Source organism: Nicotiana attenuata, chromosome 1 (genome assembly GCF_001879085.1).
Source record: "Nicotiana attenuata strain UT chromosome 1, NIATTr2, whole genome shotgun sequence".
In the NCBI taxonomy this organism is placed as follows: domain Eukaryota; kingdom Viridiplantae; phylum Streptophyta; class Magnoliopsida; order Solanales; family Solanaceae; genus Nicotiana; species Nicotiana attenuata.
The window spans coordinates 97,176,403-97,194,292 of NC_031989.1; the positions used below are offsets into that span (position 1 = coordinate 97,176,403).

The 17,890-nt window shown below is 36.2% G+C and overlaps 1 protein-coding gene and 1 non-coding gene across 2 annotated transcripts; both read right to left on the minus strand.

Moving 5' to 3' along the window:
- On the minus strand, window positions 462–4,561 carry LOC109230858. The gene is made up of 4 exons (XM_019396320.1): window positions 3,377–4,561; window positions 2,474–2,719; window positions 2,287–2,378; window positions 462–1,826 (listed from the first exon to the last, which is right to left on the minus strand). The coding sequence occupies exons 1-4, from the start codon at window positions 4,205–4,207 to the stop codon at window positions 1,025–1,027; spliced, it is 1,971 nt and encodes a 656-aa protein (XP_019251865.1). The 5' UTR covers window positions 4,208–4,561; the 3' UTR covers window positions 462–1,024.
- TRNAN-AUU lies at window positions 5,103–5,173 on the minus strand. The gene has a single exon. It is a non-coding gene; the product is annotated as a tRNA-Asn (tRNA).

Consider the following 17,890-nt stretch of genomic DNA (forward strand, 5'->3'; position numbering starts at 1 on the left):
ATAATCATCAAACATGAGAAAACAACATTTCCTTATTCAATACATACAACAACATTATACAAGTAGCCTAGTAATGTTTCAATGGAGGAAAAGACTATTGTTTCCTTATTGATTTAAGATCATATGCTACTGAATATCCATTCAACTAAACCATTCAAATTGCAGAGAGAGATCATACAGTAGGGTACACATACCTACTGGTTGAAATTTAGGCGTTAGGGTTTCTGATCATTTAGGAATTAGGCGTTAGAGATAGAGTACTGGAACGGGTTTAATATATATATGGATAAAAATAAATTTTATATATATATATATATATATATATATATATATTAAAAAAAATTTATATATATTAAAAAAAAATTCAATCTGCTCCCCGTCCGTTAAACAGTTAACCCGATACCAATAAGCCATTAAGCTTCGGTTTCGGTTCGGTTTTCGGTTTCGGTTCAGTTTTGAACACCCCTACGCCTAGTAGCCAGTAAAAATTTGTTTGAGACATTTAGGATTATTTCTGCTATGTTAACTATAAAAGAAGTTTGAAGTAGACTATTTGGCATCACAATAAAAGGAGAAACTAGAGTTGTCCGAGGACATTTACATGGAGACCTATTTACAGAAGCATATGTGCAGAGACTATTAAAGGGCAGCCCAATGCATTAAGTTTCCGCTATATATGCGCGGGATCCGGAGAGGGGCCGAACCGCAAGGGTCTACTTACGCAGTCTTACCCTACATTTCTACATGAGACTGTTTCCACGGCTTGAACCCGTGACCTCCTGGTCACATGGCAGCAACTTTACCAGTTATGCCAAGACTCCCCTTCCATATGTGCAGAGACTATTGAGGCAAGGAAATAACTTAGGCTCGGGCAATGCTATAAAAGAAGGAGTTATTGCATTTATTCTCTAGAACGGAGAATGATATGCACTTGTACACTACTTAGAGAACAATTCTGATTGAATATTGTCGCTTCAATGTACTCTTCAAGTTTAATACGAGCTAACAGTAGAAATCTCAGTTGTCAACGATGTAACGTTGCATTGCTGCTTTCAAAAGCCATAGCAGTCCTCTCTACATTCTTCAGTAGGATCCCATATATTTTGTTCCTCACCCTATTACATGCTTCAATTTCTGTTTCATCCAAGTTTGAACCTTCTTTGCTCGCGTCTTTTTGAGGATTGCCCTCCTTGTTGATGATCATGTCTAACCAGTCATTTACTCTCTTGACCTTATACATCATTGCTGCTACTTGGTTATCTGATACCATTAAATACATTTTTCTTTCAAGTTCATTAATATACTTCTCTATGTAACACAAAAACTTTTTTCTACACTCGTCCTGCAATGAAGCAGCTAGCCGAGTAGCTGCAGGGATAGTGCTACCACTGGTCCATTCAGAATGCGCATCACTGTTAGATGTCAATACAAACGAAATGTCATCAGTGTTTATATTGTCAGTTCTAATAATGCTTGCGCCTTTTTGTTTGGTACTGTGACTAGATGTACTAGACTTCTTCAGTGTATTGGCAACGGTCATAGAGTTAGAAATTTGATTGAGGGAAGTGGAACATGGTGAAAGATCTAAAGCCACAGCAGATTTTATCCATGCAGCTGCATTTTTCTTTCTTTGCGCTGCAATAGTTAATGCTTCATTATCTGAAATTGTGCTACTTGAATCTGTTTCTCCTGTTCTAATTGGACTTATATTTGTCAGTAACTTCATTATTAGTCTTGTCTGAGCCATATCATCTTGAAGATCCAAAAATGTATCAACATGAGGCTGTAGATCATCTTCTTCAGGTAAGCGTAACTCTGAGAATTTGCTGGAGAAAAGAAGAGGTGTTAGCTTCTACACTTTGGGATCCATAATGCAACAGTACTGTATAACAGAGAAGAAAAGAAGGGAGAGTAATAAAAAAATGCACATAAAACAGTAAATTTGATGTATAGAAACAATATCATGTCATTTCATGAAACTGGTAGCTTTGTGTAAACTGCTGGCCTATGCACATTTCAGTTCGTTAATAAAAAGGGCAACAAGTCAAATCCTTCATATTTTCCTAGTTGATAGTGATACATCTAGTATATGCTTCAATTCAAAGTTCTGTAACTTCATTTGAGTTCATTTATATCGGCACATTCTGAGTTACATGCAAGACAGACCATACTGCATTGTCATTACGACCAATAAGGAAATTCAATGTATTACTTTAAAGACGAAAGCTATCTATAATTGTGAGACTCATTTAGCAAAAAGGAGGATAGAACACAAATAGTAATTACCTTAATGAATTGAGCAATCTCTCAGCTGCACAAGCTTCTTGCAAAGCATCAGCAGCTGCAAAGAGAGCAATGTCTCTTTGCTTTACAACCTCCTGAAGTGAAAGAGAAAACCGCAGGCAAAGTTATTATTATGAATTACTCGATTAGTCATTCAAGTTATGCAATTAACTACAATTGAACTCAGTACCTTGCCAAGGTTCACCAAACTTGAGGGCAGTGAATCCCATGAAATCCCACTTTCTGCGCCTTGTCTGTCATATACTAAGCCTTTAATTGGATGGAAGGCTTGTTCAGAGTTCACCTTTGACATAGAATTCTTGCTCTTAGTTGAACTCTTGACTATTTTCTTTGCAGAACCAACAAGCCTTCTTCTTGATATTGAACTTGAATTGTCATCTGAGCTGTCGTATTTGACAGAACGAACAGGTGAAACCTGTCGACAAAAAAGATTAAGAATAACCTCGGAAAGGACCTAATATAAAACTTAAACGCAGGCTAAAATAGTTCAGAATCTGATAATTAACCAAAATGATGACTAACGCGTAGAGAAAAAGTAATCACTTTGAACAAATAAGAATCCAATCTTAGAGGCCACGATAACATGATATCCCCTATCAATTACTCCAGCTGAACGCGGACTTGACAGCTTTATACTACAACTAACAGGTATATCTTTCCAAAGTCTAAATCACTAGCTATTCTAGCTACTCAGACAATAGTCAAACATCAATACAAATTAAGAAATTGTTATACCAGATGCAACATTTTGGCTCAATCAACCAAAAGAAAGATATCAAAATCTTAATTTTTGTTGAAGAGTTTATGTGGTAAAATTGATGGTTGATAACTTCTGAAAATTTATCAATCCTTGGACACGCCAACTTCAAAACTACTGAAGCTTTAAAACAGATAAGAACAGACCATGCTACCTCGTGGCCTACTTCTATAGCTAAGAAAATGTTATTATTTACATTTGTCTGCTAAGTACTACCTTTCTGAACATCTCATTATGCATTTATCAAACTCTTTATCACATCAGAAAAGATGAAACATTGAGGAAACTAACTACAGAAAGTTAAAGGGAACTCACAGTTGCACTACGACAACGTGGTGGTCTGATATTGTGTTTGACAACTGAAGAATCAAAAATCTCCTCAGCACCCAAATTCTTTAACTCATTCCAACTTTTCCTCTTAGAATTCCAGGTGGATGATGACACTGAAGATACCGTGCTATCCGTATCACTATCATTATCAACAGACATTCTCCAACCCCTACTAACTAACCCCAGAACATCAGAATTTCTTCTCTCAACATCTGATCTTTTATCTCCTGGACGAGTTTTCGAAGCACTCAATGACCTGAACTTGCCTTTCTTAGTACTTCCCTCAAGAACATCACTTTTTTTCCTCACTTCCTCTACATCAGATGACTCTAAAGATAACCTCCTTAAATTGGTTGATATTTCCATAATCTTTTCTTCAGAAATGACACCCTTTTCAACAATAAAATCAGAATTGGATGAATCATGAATCTTCTCAAAATTTGGAACCGAACCAATATCTTCAGGGGTTCCATCACATGGACGCCTACCAGGGAGAGGCGTTAAATCTTTAAGCAATGGAAATGGTTGTGCATCCTCCAATTTATATACATAAATGTATTGTCCTAGTTTTAACCTGTTGCCTAAAATCAGCTCATTTTGGTCTTGGGACAATGTGACATATATTGCGTGTGATGCATCTGAAATCTTGAGGTAAAATCCCCTATTGGGCAATAAATTACCTTCCTCTAGGACAGGAATTATGCTTCTGATTTGTAACAATGCTGGCTTATTTCGATCTTCTAACGTGGCATTTTCATTACCAGTTTTCATGTCTTCAAGTAACTTTACAAGAACGCCAGATTTCAAACTCGCCATGATTTTATCAGGTGGAATTACAATTTTTTTTTTTTTTTTTGAAATTATAAGGATGCAGATTAATAGAAGAGGGTGTTTTCCCTAAGATCATGTGGATAAAAGAGAGAAAATTGGATACCCCAGAATCAAAATGACTCAAAAAAAGACAAATCTTCAAGTCAAATTGAGTTCCTTGTTTGTCAAAAATACATCCGAATTTGTAGGATTCTTTGCAGAATAAATATTTATGGACCTGGTGATTTGTGAGGTAGTTAAAACGGTTAAAGGGGCATTTTATTTTGGGTTCCTTATTTAATATTTTAGGTCCTTCATAACCATTTGCTTGTATATCCAAGACCAGAATCTAATGTTACTACAGTCGTCCCAAAAGATATTGATGGTTTCAGATTGCGAAGTTAATTTATTTATTTTTGTTAAAAAAAAGGTTAAAACATCTATAAATTACACTAAAAAATTTCCTAATTATATACTTACTAATGATTTTCATATTTTTATGTTAAATTGTATTATTAAAAATAAGAACATAAGGGAGACCATCTAAAATTTTACTAAACTTGAATATTTATAAAACAATTTGACTCACAAGTGCAGGATTAGCAGTGAATTATCATTCAAAACTTCCTAATGAATTTGAAGACAATCAAAAGAAAAAAAGTTAAGATTACTAAATATGTGAAAATTTGTAAATTATTTATGATGAGCAGACATCTTAGGAACTACATTTAACAGAAAAAATGTGGTATGTAATAGTAATGTAATGCTACTATTCGACACAATGCTAGCCACATGGGCAGCTCTACGAACATGGTTGGATTATAACTATTTTAGTGATTTAAGTATCTACTTTACCACCCAAAAAGAAAAAAGAGTTGGGAAAAAACAAGACGCATCAAAACGCTAGGAGGGCTTGAACCTCCGACCTTGTGGTTAATAGCCACACGCTCTAACCAACTGAGCTATTCCAGCTACCTGTTGAAGTCCCTCTTTATAATCTTTTTAATTGTTATATTATATTAATGCACCATTAGCAAATTTACCCGACAACTTAAGGGATGAAACTCAAACTCTGAGCTTTAATAGTTCTAATTATTATTATTTTCAATACCAAAATAATTTCTAATGATCGAGTCCATAGTATTTCACAATTATTTGTTTAATTTTCATTTTTATTTTCAAATTGTCGACGAATAGTATTTAACTTTATTTCAACAATTGATCGTCCTGACTCCAAAGTTAGAACTTGATCAGTTACAAAAGTTGCATTTTATACTGTTGTGGTATGATATTTAGTAATGCCACATTTAACTGTATTGCTTAGAAAAATGTATAGATAGAAATCTTTATAAGTTTGTATGATCAAGTTTTAGCTCAAACAAAGAAGTATAAGCTCGTTTTGTATCTTTAGTAAACAAACTCAAATCGACTCTAAAAATTTGATATATACTAAATTCAAATTGATTTGTTTCACAATTAAAATGTAGTGTACAAGTTCGAAACTCGATGTCCTTATGGCTACAACTGTACATTTGGATCTCTCTTACTCCTTATGACTCTGTAAAAAGAGAAAATCTTATGTAGAAACTCAACGGCGAGAAAATGTGTCATCTTAAGAGACCTAACTACTTTATTTCTGTTTTTCTGCTTTTCCTCCCTATGGAATCCACACAATATATATATATATATATTCATGACAGAATACAAGCATATTACCTTACACATGTAGGTCTTGACTATTTCCTCTCAAAAATAATGCTAACTGCTCCCAAACATTACATTTGTTAAATCCTTTTAAATATCCATGTTCCGATGTTGCTGGGTGCAATGGGTATGAAACAATTTGCAGAATGATGGAATTGAAAACCAAGAAGTTGTTTTTGCTTCTACCCCTTTTTCTCACCATAATCCCCAGTTCTGATCAGTTGCTTCATTCTCGCGAACTATCTCCTTTTCCTGCATTCCCACCAGTAAGTACAATGTTCTCAAGATGTCCCTCTTCTTCTTCTTTTTTTTTTCCTATACTTCTATTCAGACTTCAACTTCCACACAATGACATTATACAAAAGGTTTTATGCCGTCAGGTCATATAAAAGATATATACAGATAATTGTTCATAATAATTGAAACTAGTTATTTGAAAATAGATCGAGCAAACAACCACAGTAATAAGTTCAATTACGCTAATACCGTAAAAGTTCCTTTCGCTTTCTTACTTATGAACTAACACTTGATTATTCTAACCATATTGATAAGGATTAAGTTATGCATACCGACAATGTTAAGGTCTTTTACACTATCTGTTGGGAATAAATCCCCCTCAGTAATAATATTCACACTAATAAAAGCGGAATAATAATGTAGTACTAAGATACGGTAATCAACAAGAATAAAAGAGTGACAATGACACCAAGATTTTTACGTGGAAACCCCTTCTGAATAAGGGAAAAAACCACGACCCCGAGAGGAGCAACTGATATTACTATAGCAAAGAATTTTACACTTTGTAGGCCCGAGTAAAATACTCCAAAGATCACTACAACACTCAAAAGAGATAACCCTCTTTTGATATTTTCACCTCACTACAATATTGCTCACACTCTCTATTTTTCTCACAGACTATTTTCTTATACCCTGTCTATGATGCCTCACCCTTTCTTTCTCTCTTTGTTGGTGTGTTTAATAGAAGTGAAAGAGCTCTCCTTTTATAGGAGAAAATACGTAGCCTCCAAGAATGCTACAGGAGGAGCTTCAATTCTCCTCCATTCATTTCCAAACTTGGGGCCAAAGTAATCATAGGTATATGCCTATTACCAATAAATGGACCCCACAATCTCCCCCTCCAGTCCCATTCACCTGAAGGAGGTAAGCCTGGGGTTGCTAGTTTGAGTGCATGCCGACAAGTTCTTCGCATAGCTCGAACTTGTCTCTTGGTACCACCTTGGTCAGCATATCCGAAGGATTCTCACTTGTATGGATCTTCTTGACCTGCATAGATCCATCCTCTATCTTTTCTCGAATCCAGTGATATCTCACGTCGATATGCTTCGTCCTTGCATGATACATGTTGTTTTTGCTCAAGTCTATTGCACTTTGACTGTCACAATAGACTGTATATTCCTTCTGGTGCAATCCAAGTTTTTGAAGAAACCGTTTTAGCCATACCATCTCCTTGCCAGCTTCAGTAGCAGCAATATACTTTGCTTCAGTTGTAGAGAGTGTGACACACTTCTGCAACTTCGACTGCCAGGATATAGCTCCCCCTGAAAAAGTGAACATGTATCTAGTAGTAGATTTACGATTATCAAGATCACCTGCCATATCAGCATCCATGTAGCCCTTCAAGATTGGATCATATCCTCCAAAACACAAGCAATCTCCTGCGATACCTCTTAGGTACTTGAGTATCCACTTGACTGCTTCCCAATGTTCTTTTTCGGGATTTTCAAGGAACCTGCTAACAACACAAATGTCATGAGCAATATCAGGTTTGGTGCATACCATTGCATACATCAAGCTTCCGACTGCTGAAGAATAAGGAACTCTAGCCATGTTCCTTTTCTCCTCCACTGTTGTAGGACACATCTTCTTGCTCAACTTCAGATGACCATCAAGAGGTGTGCTGACTGGTTTAGCATTTTCATGTTGAAGCATTCCAGTACATGTTCAATGTACTTCTCTGAGATAGCCACAACTTTCTGCTTGTTCGCTCTCGAACTATCTTCATCCCCAAAATTTGTTGTGTTGGGCCCAAGTCCTTCATGTCAAATGACTTGGACAAATCTTTCTTCAACTTTGCAATCAGCTCCTTTGTCTTGTCCTACAATCAACATGTCATCCACATGCAACAACAATATAATAAAGTTGTTATCAGAAAATCTTTTGAAGTATACACATGGATCAGAATAGGTCTTTATGTATGTTTGACTTTTCATGAATGAGTCAAACTTCATATACCACTACCTTGGTGTCTGCTTCAACCCATAAAGACTCTTGTTCAATTTGCACACCATGTGTTTCATTCCAGCTACTTCAAATCCTTCTGGCTGCTCCATATAAATCTCATCTTCCAAATCTCCATGAAAAAATGTTGTTTTCACATCCAACTGCTCCACTTCAAGATCTAGGCTAGCAGCTAAGCTCAAGATTGTTCGAATAGAAGTTATTTTGACAACAGGTGAGAAAATTTCAAGATTGTTCGAATAGAAGTCATTTTGAAAACATGTGAGAAAATTTCGTAAAAATCAATACCTTTCTTCTGTTCGAAGCCTTTCACCACCAATCGAGCTTTGTATCTGACCAGCTTGCAATTTCCATCTTTCTTGAGTTTAAAGACCCATTTGCATTTGAGTGGTCTTTTACCCTTTGGAAGTTCAATCAGCTTGTACGTGCCATTTTTCTGTAGAGATTCCAACTCTTCTTGCATGGCTTTCATCCACTGGTTCTTTTTTGGATGGGACAGCACCTCCTTAAGACTTTTTGGCTCTCTTCATCATTGATGAGGACATACTCTGTGGAAGGGTACCTGCATGACTCTACCCTTGGCCTCTCTGATCTCCTGAGAGGTTGAGGTTGTTCTTCTTCCTGAGTGGGGTGCTCCACTTCCTCGACACCTTCATCAAATTGCTCCCCCTGCTCAATAACCTCACCAAGTTGCTCCCCCTGCTCGGCAACCTCGTCGGTCCTACTTTCTGCACTTGTGGGATTGTTAGAAGTAGAAGGAATAGTAACAAGGTTAGGAATTATACCATTCTTGGCCTTCTCTGACATATCAGCAGCAGTTCCAACTTCACTTTCTCGAAAGACTACATCTCTGCTTCTGATGACCTTCTTCTTCACAGGATCCCACAATCTGTATCCGAACTCTTCATCTCCATATCCAATGAATATGCAGGGAACAGATTTATCATCTAGCTTTGTTCTCTGCTCCTTTGATACGTGTGCAAAAGCTCTGCAACCGAACACCTTCAGGTGTGAGTAGGACACCTCCTTGTTAGTCCAAACTCTCTTTGGAATGTCAAACGCCAACAGAACTGATGGACTCCTATTGATCAGGTAACAGGCCGTCTGAACTGCTTCACCCCAGAATGACTTAGGCAGTTTAGCCATTCTAAGCATGCTTCTCACTTTCTCAACAATGGTGCGGTTCATCCTCTCGGCTACGCCATTGTGCTGTGGGGTTCCAGGAACTATCTTTTCATGTCTGATCCCGTGACTTGAACAGTAATATTCAAATTCTCTTGAAGTGTACTCACCTCCATTATCACTTCGGAGACGCTTTAGCTTTCGACCCGTCTCCCTTTCTGCTAGAACATGAAACTTCTGGAAAACATGAAACACCTGATCTTTGGTTTTCAAAATATAAACCCATAATTTTCGTGAAGCATCATCAATAAAAGTAACAAAATATTTGTTACCGCCCATCGATTCAATTTCCATTGGACCACAAACATCGAAATATACTAAATCAAGTATATTCAATTTTCTTTCAGACAATGTCTGAACTGAGACTCTATGCTGCTTACCAAATAAACAGTAGTCACAAGGTTTTATCGTTGTACCTTTGGCATAAGAAATGAGTGATTTCTTGGCAAGAATATGCAATCCCTTCTCGCTCATATGACCCATTCTTTTGTGCCACAAATCTGCAGAAATCTCATCTTGTGCCGCGTTCAATTCACCTTGGCATATTTCTGCATTTGTCCTATACAGCGTGCCACGAGCAACCCCCTTTGCAATCACCAATATCCCTTGGTGAGTCTCCACTTTTGATTTGCAAAATAGTTCTCGTACCCATCTCGGTCTAAAGCAATTCCCGAGATCAAATTCATCCGCAAATCTGGTACATGCCGCACATCCTTTAGAACCAATGTGCATCCGACATTTGTCTTGATACAAATGTCACCTATCTCCGCAATCTTTGAGTAACTTGTGTTCCCCATTCTCACCGTGCCGAAATCACCTGCTACATATCTGCAAAAAAAGATCTCTTACCGGTGTGGCATGGTAAGATGCTGCTGTATCAACCACCCATTCCGACTCGGGACCTGACAGGTGCATGCATTCCTCTTCCTCATTTATAAAGAGGACAACATTATCATTGTTTTGCACCATGGCGGTTGTATTGTCGTCATTCTTCTGGCCACTGCTTTCACCTTTGACCTTCCTTGGATTTGGGCAATCTCTTTTGAAGAGACCTGGTTGATCACAATTGTAGCAATTTCTGACTCTTGATTTGGATCGGTTCTTAGATTTCACACGAGCTCCGGATCTACCATAGTTGTTTGAACTCCTTTAATAATTCCTGCCTCTACCTTCAGTGATGAGAGCCTGACCTTGATTTTCAGGCTTCTTTCTCATCTTATCATTGAGTAGAAGAGCCGATGTGACATCTTTCAACTCAATGGTAGTCTTACCGTGCAGGATGGTTGTTGCCAAATTATCGTACGAAGATGGCAACGAGTTCAATAGCAAGATCACTTTATCTTCTTCCTCGATTTTCACTCTGAGATTGGCGAGTTGTGTGATTAGTCCGTTAAACACATTTAAATGTGACAAAAAATTCGTACATTCACCTATGTGTAGGGCGTATAACTACTTCTTCAGGTACAATTTATTTGTCAACGTTTTGGACATGTATAGGCTTTCCAACCTTGTCCAAATGCCACGTGCGGTGTCTTCATCAATGATGTTATTTACCACATCATCTGATAATTGCAACCTGATTGCACTAGCAGCCCTTTCATCCAAGTCAGCCCAATCCTCAGCTTTCATGGTATCAGGCTTTTTGGCATCAGCATCTAGTACCTTGTATAATCCTTGTTGGATGAGCAAATCCCTCATCCTTCTTTGCCATGTTGAGAAACTGTTATCTCCGCTGAATTTTGCTACCTCGTACTTTACTTCGGACATTTTTATTTTTTGCCGAATATAGTACTACCGACAGTGAATAGCATTTATGTGAACGAGCAGAACTTGTGCTCTGATACCAGTTGTTGGGAATAAATCCCTCACAGTAATAATATTCACAGTAATAAAAGCGGAATAATAATGTAGCACTGAGATACGGTAATCAACAAGAATAAAAGAGTGACAACGACACCAAGATTTTTACGTGGAAAACCCTTCTAAATAAGGGGAAAAACCACGACCCCGAGAGAAGAAACTGATATCACTATTGCAAGGAATTTTACACTTTGTAGGCCCGAGTAAAATACTCCAAAGATCACGACAACACTCAAAAGAGATAACCCTCTTTTGATATTTCCACCTTACTACAATATCGCTCACACTCTCTATTTTTCTCACAGACTATTTTCTTATACCCTGTCTGTGATGCCTCACTCTTTCTTTCTCTCTTTGTTGGTGTTTTCAAAAGAAGTGAAAGAGCTCTCCTTTTATATGAAAAAATACGTAGCATCCAAGAATGCTACAGGAGGAGCTTCAATTCTCCTCCATTCATTTCCAAATTTGGGGCCAAAGTAATCATAGGCACATGCCTATTACCAATGGGATGGACCCCACACTATCAATATATTTTAACTTGTTATAGTAGATTAGTTACCATTTTTACTAGATTATTTATTAATTTATGATATAAATTTACCACTGACTCATATCATGGACTTAATTAGGTTTCGCCCAACGTGACTAAAAAGGAAGAGGTGAATAGAGTTGATGGATCAACTCCAGTGGCTTGTCACTCCAAATGCTACCAATGCATGCCCTGCATGCCAATTCAAATATTAATTGAAGAAGAAGATGGTGATCAGAATGAGCAATATCATCCCCAAGTTTGGAGGTGTGGCTGTGGAGACAAAGTAATCTCACTTTGACCATCATCTATTTTTCCCCTAGCTCAACTCATTATCTTATACTATAAATATTTGTTCCTACATAGAAAAAATGTGGAGTAATATTTTTGGAAAATATATATACGATTTTCAGAATGAATTGATAAATTTTATAGTAAAATGTTAGCCTGCTATAAACTCATTCTTTTTTCGGGCTTGAGACCGACAATATGACCAAGCCCACACTTACGGAGTTGTGTTGACAAAATTTTCGGTCAATGCATAGATTATGGCAATTTCTGCTGACAAGTGACACATATTGTATGAGTTTCTTATCACAGGTCGAAGATTTTGTCTATAAAAGATGTATCAGGATTCTTAAATAGGTCGGGATCTTATAAATTGTCTAAGACATTTAATTTGTCTCCTTTTTGGCGATGAACGTGGGTAGTGTCACGGGGGCGTTTTTGGTCAGTCCAAAGTCACACCCGCACGGCAGTCAAGTCCCGCACTTGGCTCAGCCTTCCTTCGCACTTAGCCAAATTTCAGCAAGTTTGGCGTCAATAAAATTTTAGGCAGCAAATCAATAAGAACAACAACATATATGGGAAAATTCCCAACCCTTGTATTAATTTCGAAAATATACAAAGGACCTTCACTTTGCTACGAACACAATCTGCTCACAGCCCACTTTTGACAAAGAACACAAGTCGTTCTTGGCCAACACTAAGACCTGCCCAAGCCTAGCCTTAGTCCCCTTTGAAACACTTTGAAACCCTCACGTTTCACTCTTGTTTCCCACTTATAATTTCACACGAAATTACCCACGTTACTTCTGCCTAAGTCCAAAGGCCCTATTTATAGAACATAGGCAGCCCTTAAACTTGACAGCACATGACACTTGTCGTCTACTGCTATTGCCACTTGTCGGGCTACGTTTAAATCGTGTTCCTAACATCTAGTTGACATCCCCAACTACTTAGGACAAAATATACACGAAATGGATAATGGAACAAGCATGATCAGATCATGGGACAAAGAAGTTAAGACAAGGTAACCGCCAAAACTGCTTTTCATGTGCATTGCATGTGCCATCTTCACTTGGCCAGCTGAATTTCGCCCAAGGCTTGCTTTGTGCCAAGCCTTAGCTCAATTTGACATTCTCCGCGCCAATGTCTTGCCCGCAACCCGCTGCCATGATTTTTCCGCACACGCCCGGCGCCGCTGCCACCCGCGCACTGCCTTGGCCTAGTTTTCTGCCTTGCCCATGTCAACCTTCATTTCCCTCGTGCCATTGCTTGTATTTTCCTTCACATAGCCTTGCCTTAGCTATTGAAAGCCTTTGCCATCATCCTGCCTTCCCGCTTTGCCTTAACTTAGCCCGCACATAACTGCCACAACCCAAAAGTGCCATGCCACCGACTTTGGCGCGCATGCCATGCCATGCCGCCCTAACATTGCCCATGCTGCCTCATCAAGCCTTTGCCAAGCGCGCCTTGCCTGTCCCAAGGCCTTGGCCAATACTTGCCCACAACAGCCCTCAATGCCAATGTCATGTCCGTCGCCCGCATAATCATTTTGCCCGCACATTGGCCATTGATAAGGCCATCACGCCCAAATCCTTGCCATAGCCGTGCCACGCCCGATGACAAAGAGTCAGGTCCTAACAGGTAGTCCCATGTGTTTACATGACCCAAAAAGTCATATGACTATCTTTTGTCTGTATGCATAGTTTAAATTTACTTTCGCTTCTATATACTAGTTAAAGTTGGAATAAAATCTAAGTTGGTGGTTAAAATGATAATCAAAGGAACATCGCATGAAATTTAAAAAATTAAAAATTGTACAAAATAGTGTAATTGTGTATGTTTTGAGATTTATCCCAAAACTAGATAACCAGAACCACACGTATAAATCCACATATATGTTTAAGAGTAAGTAGAAGAAAACATAATCTTTTCTCTCAAAAATGTATAAAGAATAAAGTAAAGAGAGAGAGAGAGATAAAACAAAGTTCCTGCCCGTCACCATCTTCTGCAATGTTATAATTCAAGGAGGAAATTGATACAATCAAAGAAATCAAGACTAGATCATGACTTCAACCAAACATTGGGGACCACAAAATTAGGCATCATAAGGTTATATGCGAAGATGCAAAATGCAAAATGCAATGGACTTGTCTCATATGATCTGCCTCCGTCTGTTAGGTGAAATACAACAAAGTTACATATCATGTGACATTTTTAGAGAAAAGTTTTAAAAAACGTAAGAATCTTACGGTAGAAAAAAATTGAAATGCATAATAATATCATCACATTCTAATAAACATATCAATCATCGACGCTGATAAAAACTTACCTTTTGGGTGAAAAAGCTTATCTTAGTTGCCACTTGCCACAGAGATTGTTGATGATATTAATGTGTACGAAATATGAGATGTTAAATAGACAGATATGTAAATAATAGAGTTAATTATACCTATGGTCATTCAACTTTTGTGTTTGTTACCCAAAAATTACTTTTCTTTTTTTTGTTACGTAAAAATTATTTAACTTCATGTTCATTACATAAAAGTCATTTTTCTTTCTTTTGTTACACAAAAATTATTTTACTTTGCTCTAGTTATCACAAAAAGCACATTTTTACTTGAAAAGCCTATTATGCCCTTGATATTATATAAACCTTCATATTTATGTAATACCTTCTATATTATATACTATATAATATATTTTTACTTATGTATTTTATTTATAAATAAAATAACTTAATATTATTTTATTTATTATTTTTATAATATATATTTTAGACAAGGTGGGTTGCTCTGGGGGTAAGCACCATCCACTTCCAACCAAGAGGTTGTGAGTTCGAGTCACCCCAAGAGCAAGGTTGGAAGTTCTTGGAGGGAAGGATGCCGGGGGTCTATTGGAAACAGCCTCTCTACCCAGGGTAGAGGTAAGATCTATGTACACACTACCCTCACATAACCCACTAGTGGAATTATACTGGATTGTTGTTGTTGTTGTTGTTTTTGTTGTATATTCGAATATTTAATTTTTTTTCTTAACGTTAGTTTTCAAGATATATTAGTAGTGTTATAAAATAACTTTTTTCAACAATTCTTTTTTTGAATTTAATTGACCGACCAACTTTGGTTGGCATACCCTCACGGCCTTCAAAATATCGACCACACGTTAATGGTCGCATTTTGGACGATTATTGGCAATTACCGACCAACTTTGGTCGGTTTTTTGGGACGGTTTTTCTCGAATTTCTAGTAGTGTAATTTTCCAAATAACCAATTGCCGACCAGGTAAATCCCCAAGAAAATATCCCCAGCTAAATTCGCATGTAGAGTTACCTAGGGATTTTCCTTCAGATTAACATATGTTTTTTTCCTCATTTCCTTTGTTTGTTTATATGAATTTTCTCACAGAAATGTACTTGCCGTCTTATTTCTCTACTAATATACATTAAAGTTACTGACAAATTTAATAACGCTACTAATATATCTTGAAAACTAACGTTAAGAAAAAATTAAATATACGAATATATTATAAAAATAATAAATAAAATAATATTAAGTTATTTTATTTATAAATAAAATACATAGGTAATAATATATTATATAGTATATAATATAGAAGGTAATACATAATATGAAGGTTTATATAATATCAAGGGCATAATAGACTTTTCAAGTAAAAGTGTGACTTTTGTGATAACTAGAGCAAAGTAAAATGATTTTTATGTGACAAAAGAAAGAAAAGTAACTTTTGTGTAATGAACACAAAGTTAAATGCTTTTTACGTAACAACAAAAAAAAAGTGACTTTTGGATAACAAACCTAAAAGTTCAATGACCATGGATAAAATTAACCTGTAAATAATATAAAGCAGTAAAAACAAGTTATTACGACTCTTTTTCATCTGAATTTTGTTTGGATTATTCAAATTAAAATAAAGGACAGTCTGATACATGAAGCATTCCGTATTCATATTGGGTCGAGAAAATGAGTCATTTCTCAAACATTTTTTGTTACAACTTGATCAAAGAAAGATTGTTCCTCGTTCCCTTAAAGATTATGAGGGTGTTTGGCTAAGCTTATAAGCTGGTCAAACTAGCTTATAAGCACTTTTCGGCTTATCTACGCATTTGGTAAAGTTAAAAGTGCCTATAAGCCAAGTGCTTATAGGTCAAAAATAAGCCAAAAGCCATAAGCTGGTCACCCCCAGCTTATGAATTTTTAGCTTATAAGCACTTTAAGTTTGACCAAGATTTTTATTCTTTTATCCTTAAAATATTCTGTTTTAGAACAAAACTCCTACATCGATATTCATTGCCTCAAGTATGTTTTCAACCTAATCCCCCTGTCGTCGCCGCCTCTTCAATTCTGCAATTCTCGTTGACTATTTAAGATAAGCAAATTCTCTATTCCTTTGCATATTTATATCTATATGATTGTGTATTAATCTTTGAATTGTATGTAATAAATAAGGACATATCAATTTTTTGGTGTATTGTTTTCTAAGTGTTGTGGCGATGAAGACGGTGTTTGTTTCTCTTCAAATATTTTGTCATATTTAGGTTTATTTCTTACTGAGAACTTTTGCCAATTTATTAATTATTATAACCTATGATTATATGCTTATCATAAAATAAATTACGTTAACCGTAAAAATTATCTTTTAATTGTATTTAAAATAAAATGACAAATAGAATATTTTGAATTTGAATCGATCTGGAATCTAAAATTTTAAAGAAATTACGCCCTTATAAAACAGTTCTAAGGTTATTTAAGTCAATTTAATAGAAAAAGAGCTTATCAGCCACTTTTTTATCAAATACTGCAACAACTTATTATCAATTTCAGCACTTGTAACAAAAAACGTAACTACTTATTTTTTAAATCAGTTTCAGCATTTAAAAGTGCTTTTCAGCACCTATTGCTTATCATCTACTTCATATCAGCTAATCCAAACGGGCTCTATGTCACTCCTTTTATTTAAGGGTAGATAAGTAACTAAACGGACTTTAACCTACTGGTTGAAAATCAATATATTGGAATACTTTTCACCCATTTCAATCAAAACTTTAATAATGAGTCAATTTGCATTCAACTCATTGTTATTTGCCCTTTAAATATCTCTCACCTAACCTGTTAAATTTTGGAGGAATTACAAAAACATCGGTTATAAATATTTAACACATGCCTAGTAATGATTAAAACACGAATTTTAACTTGATTAAAAGAAACTTGCCAGTTGCTGTGTAAAGGATAAGGAAATTGAAGCTTGAAAAGTTGAAACTAGTGATGAATTGGTTGTACCTTAACATAATTATAACCAGTGAAGGTATGTTCTGTGTTCAACTTGTTCTGTGCCTCAGTCAAAGCATAGAAATTGAAAGGAGTTAATTAAGCACGTTGAATGAAAAGGAATGTCATCAAGACTTGAAAATTAGTGGATTCCAACTGTCTGCTACGCGTTATTGATACAGTCTTGCCCACAGATTATATTAGTGACATTTCCCTGTTATACAATCTAAGTATTTTCTTCAACGGTTATATACTTAATCCTAGGCAAAGCCACCTTTTGCTAAGCGCGCTCAATTGACCGCTCTGTGTTGAAATATTACGAAAAATTACATTATATATAAAAATATAATAGTATTGATTTTAGATGTATATGCTGAATATCTTTTGTTGAGAATTATTTTTTACTTTTTTCAAGTTTGAACACCTGAGAAAATTTCTGATTTCACCGATGCTTAATAATATCATTCTATTGAATCAAGTTGGTACACTCTTTTGACAATTTTGCATTAATCAACCTTGATGACTATTCTTATCCATATCCATGAAACTTCCTCCTGCAGACTTTCTCCATTATAAATATAT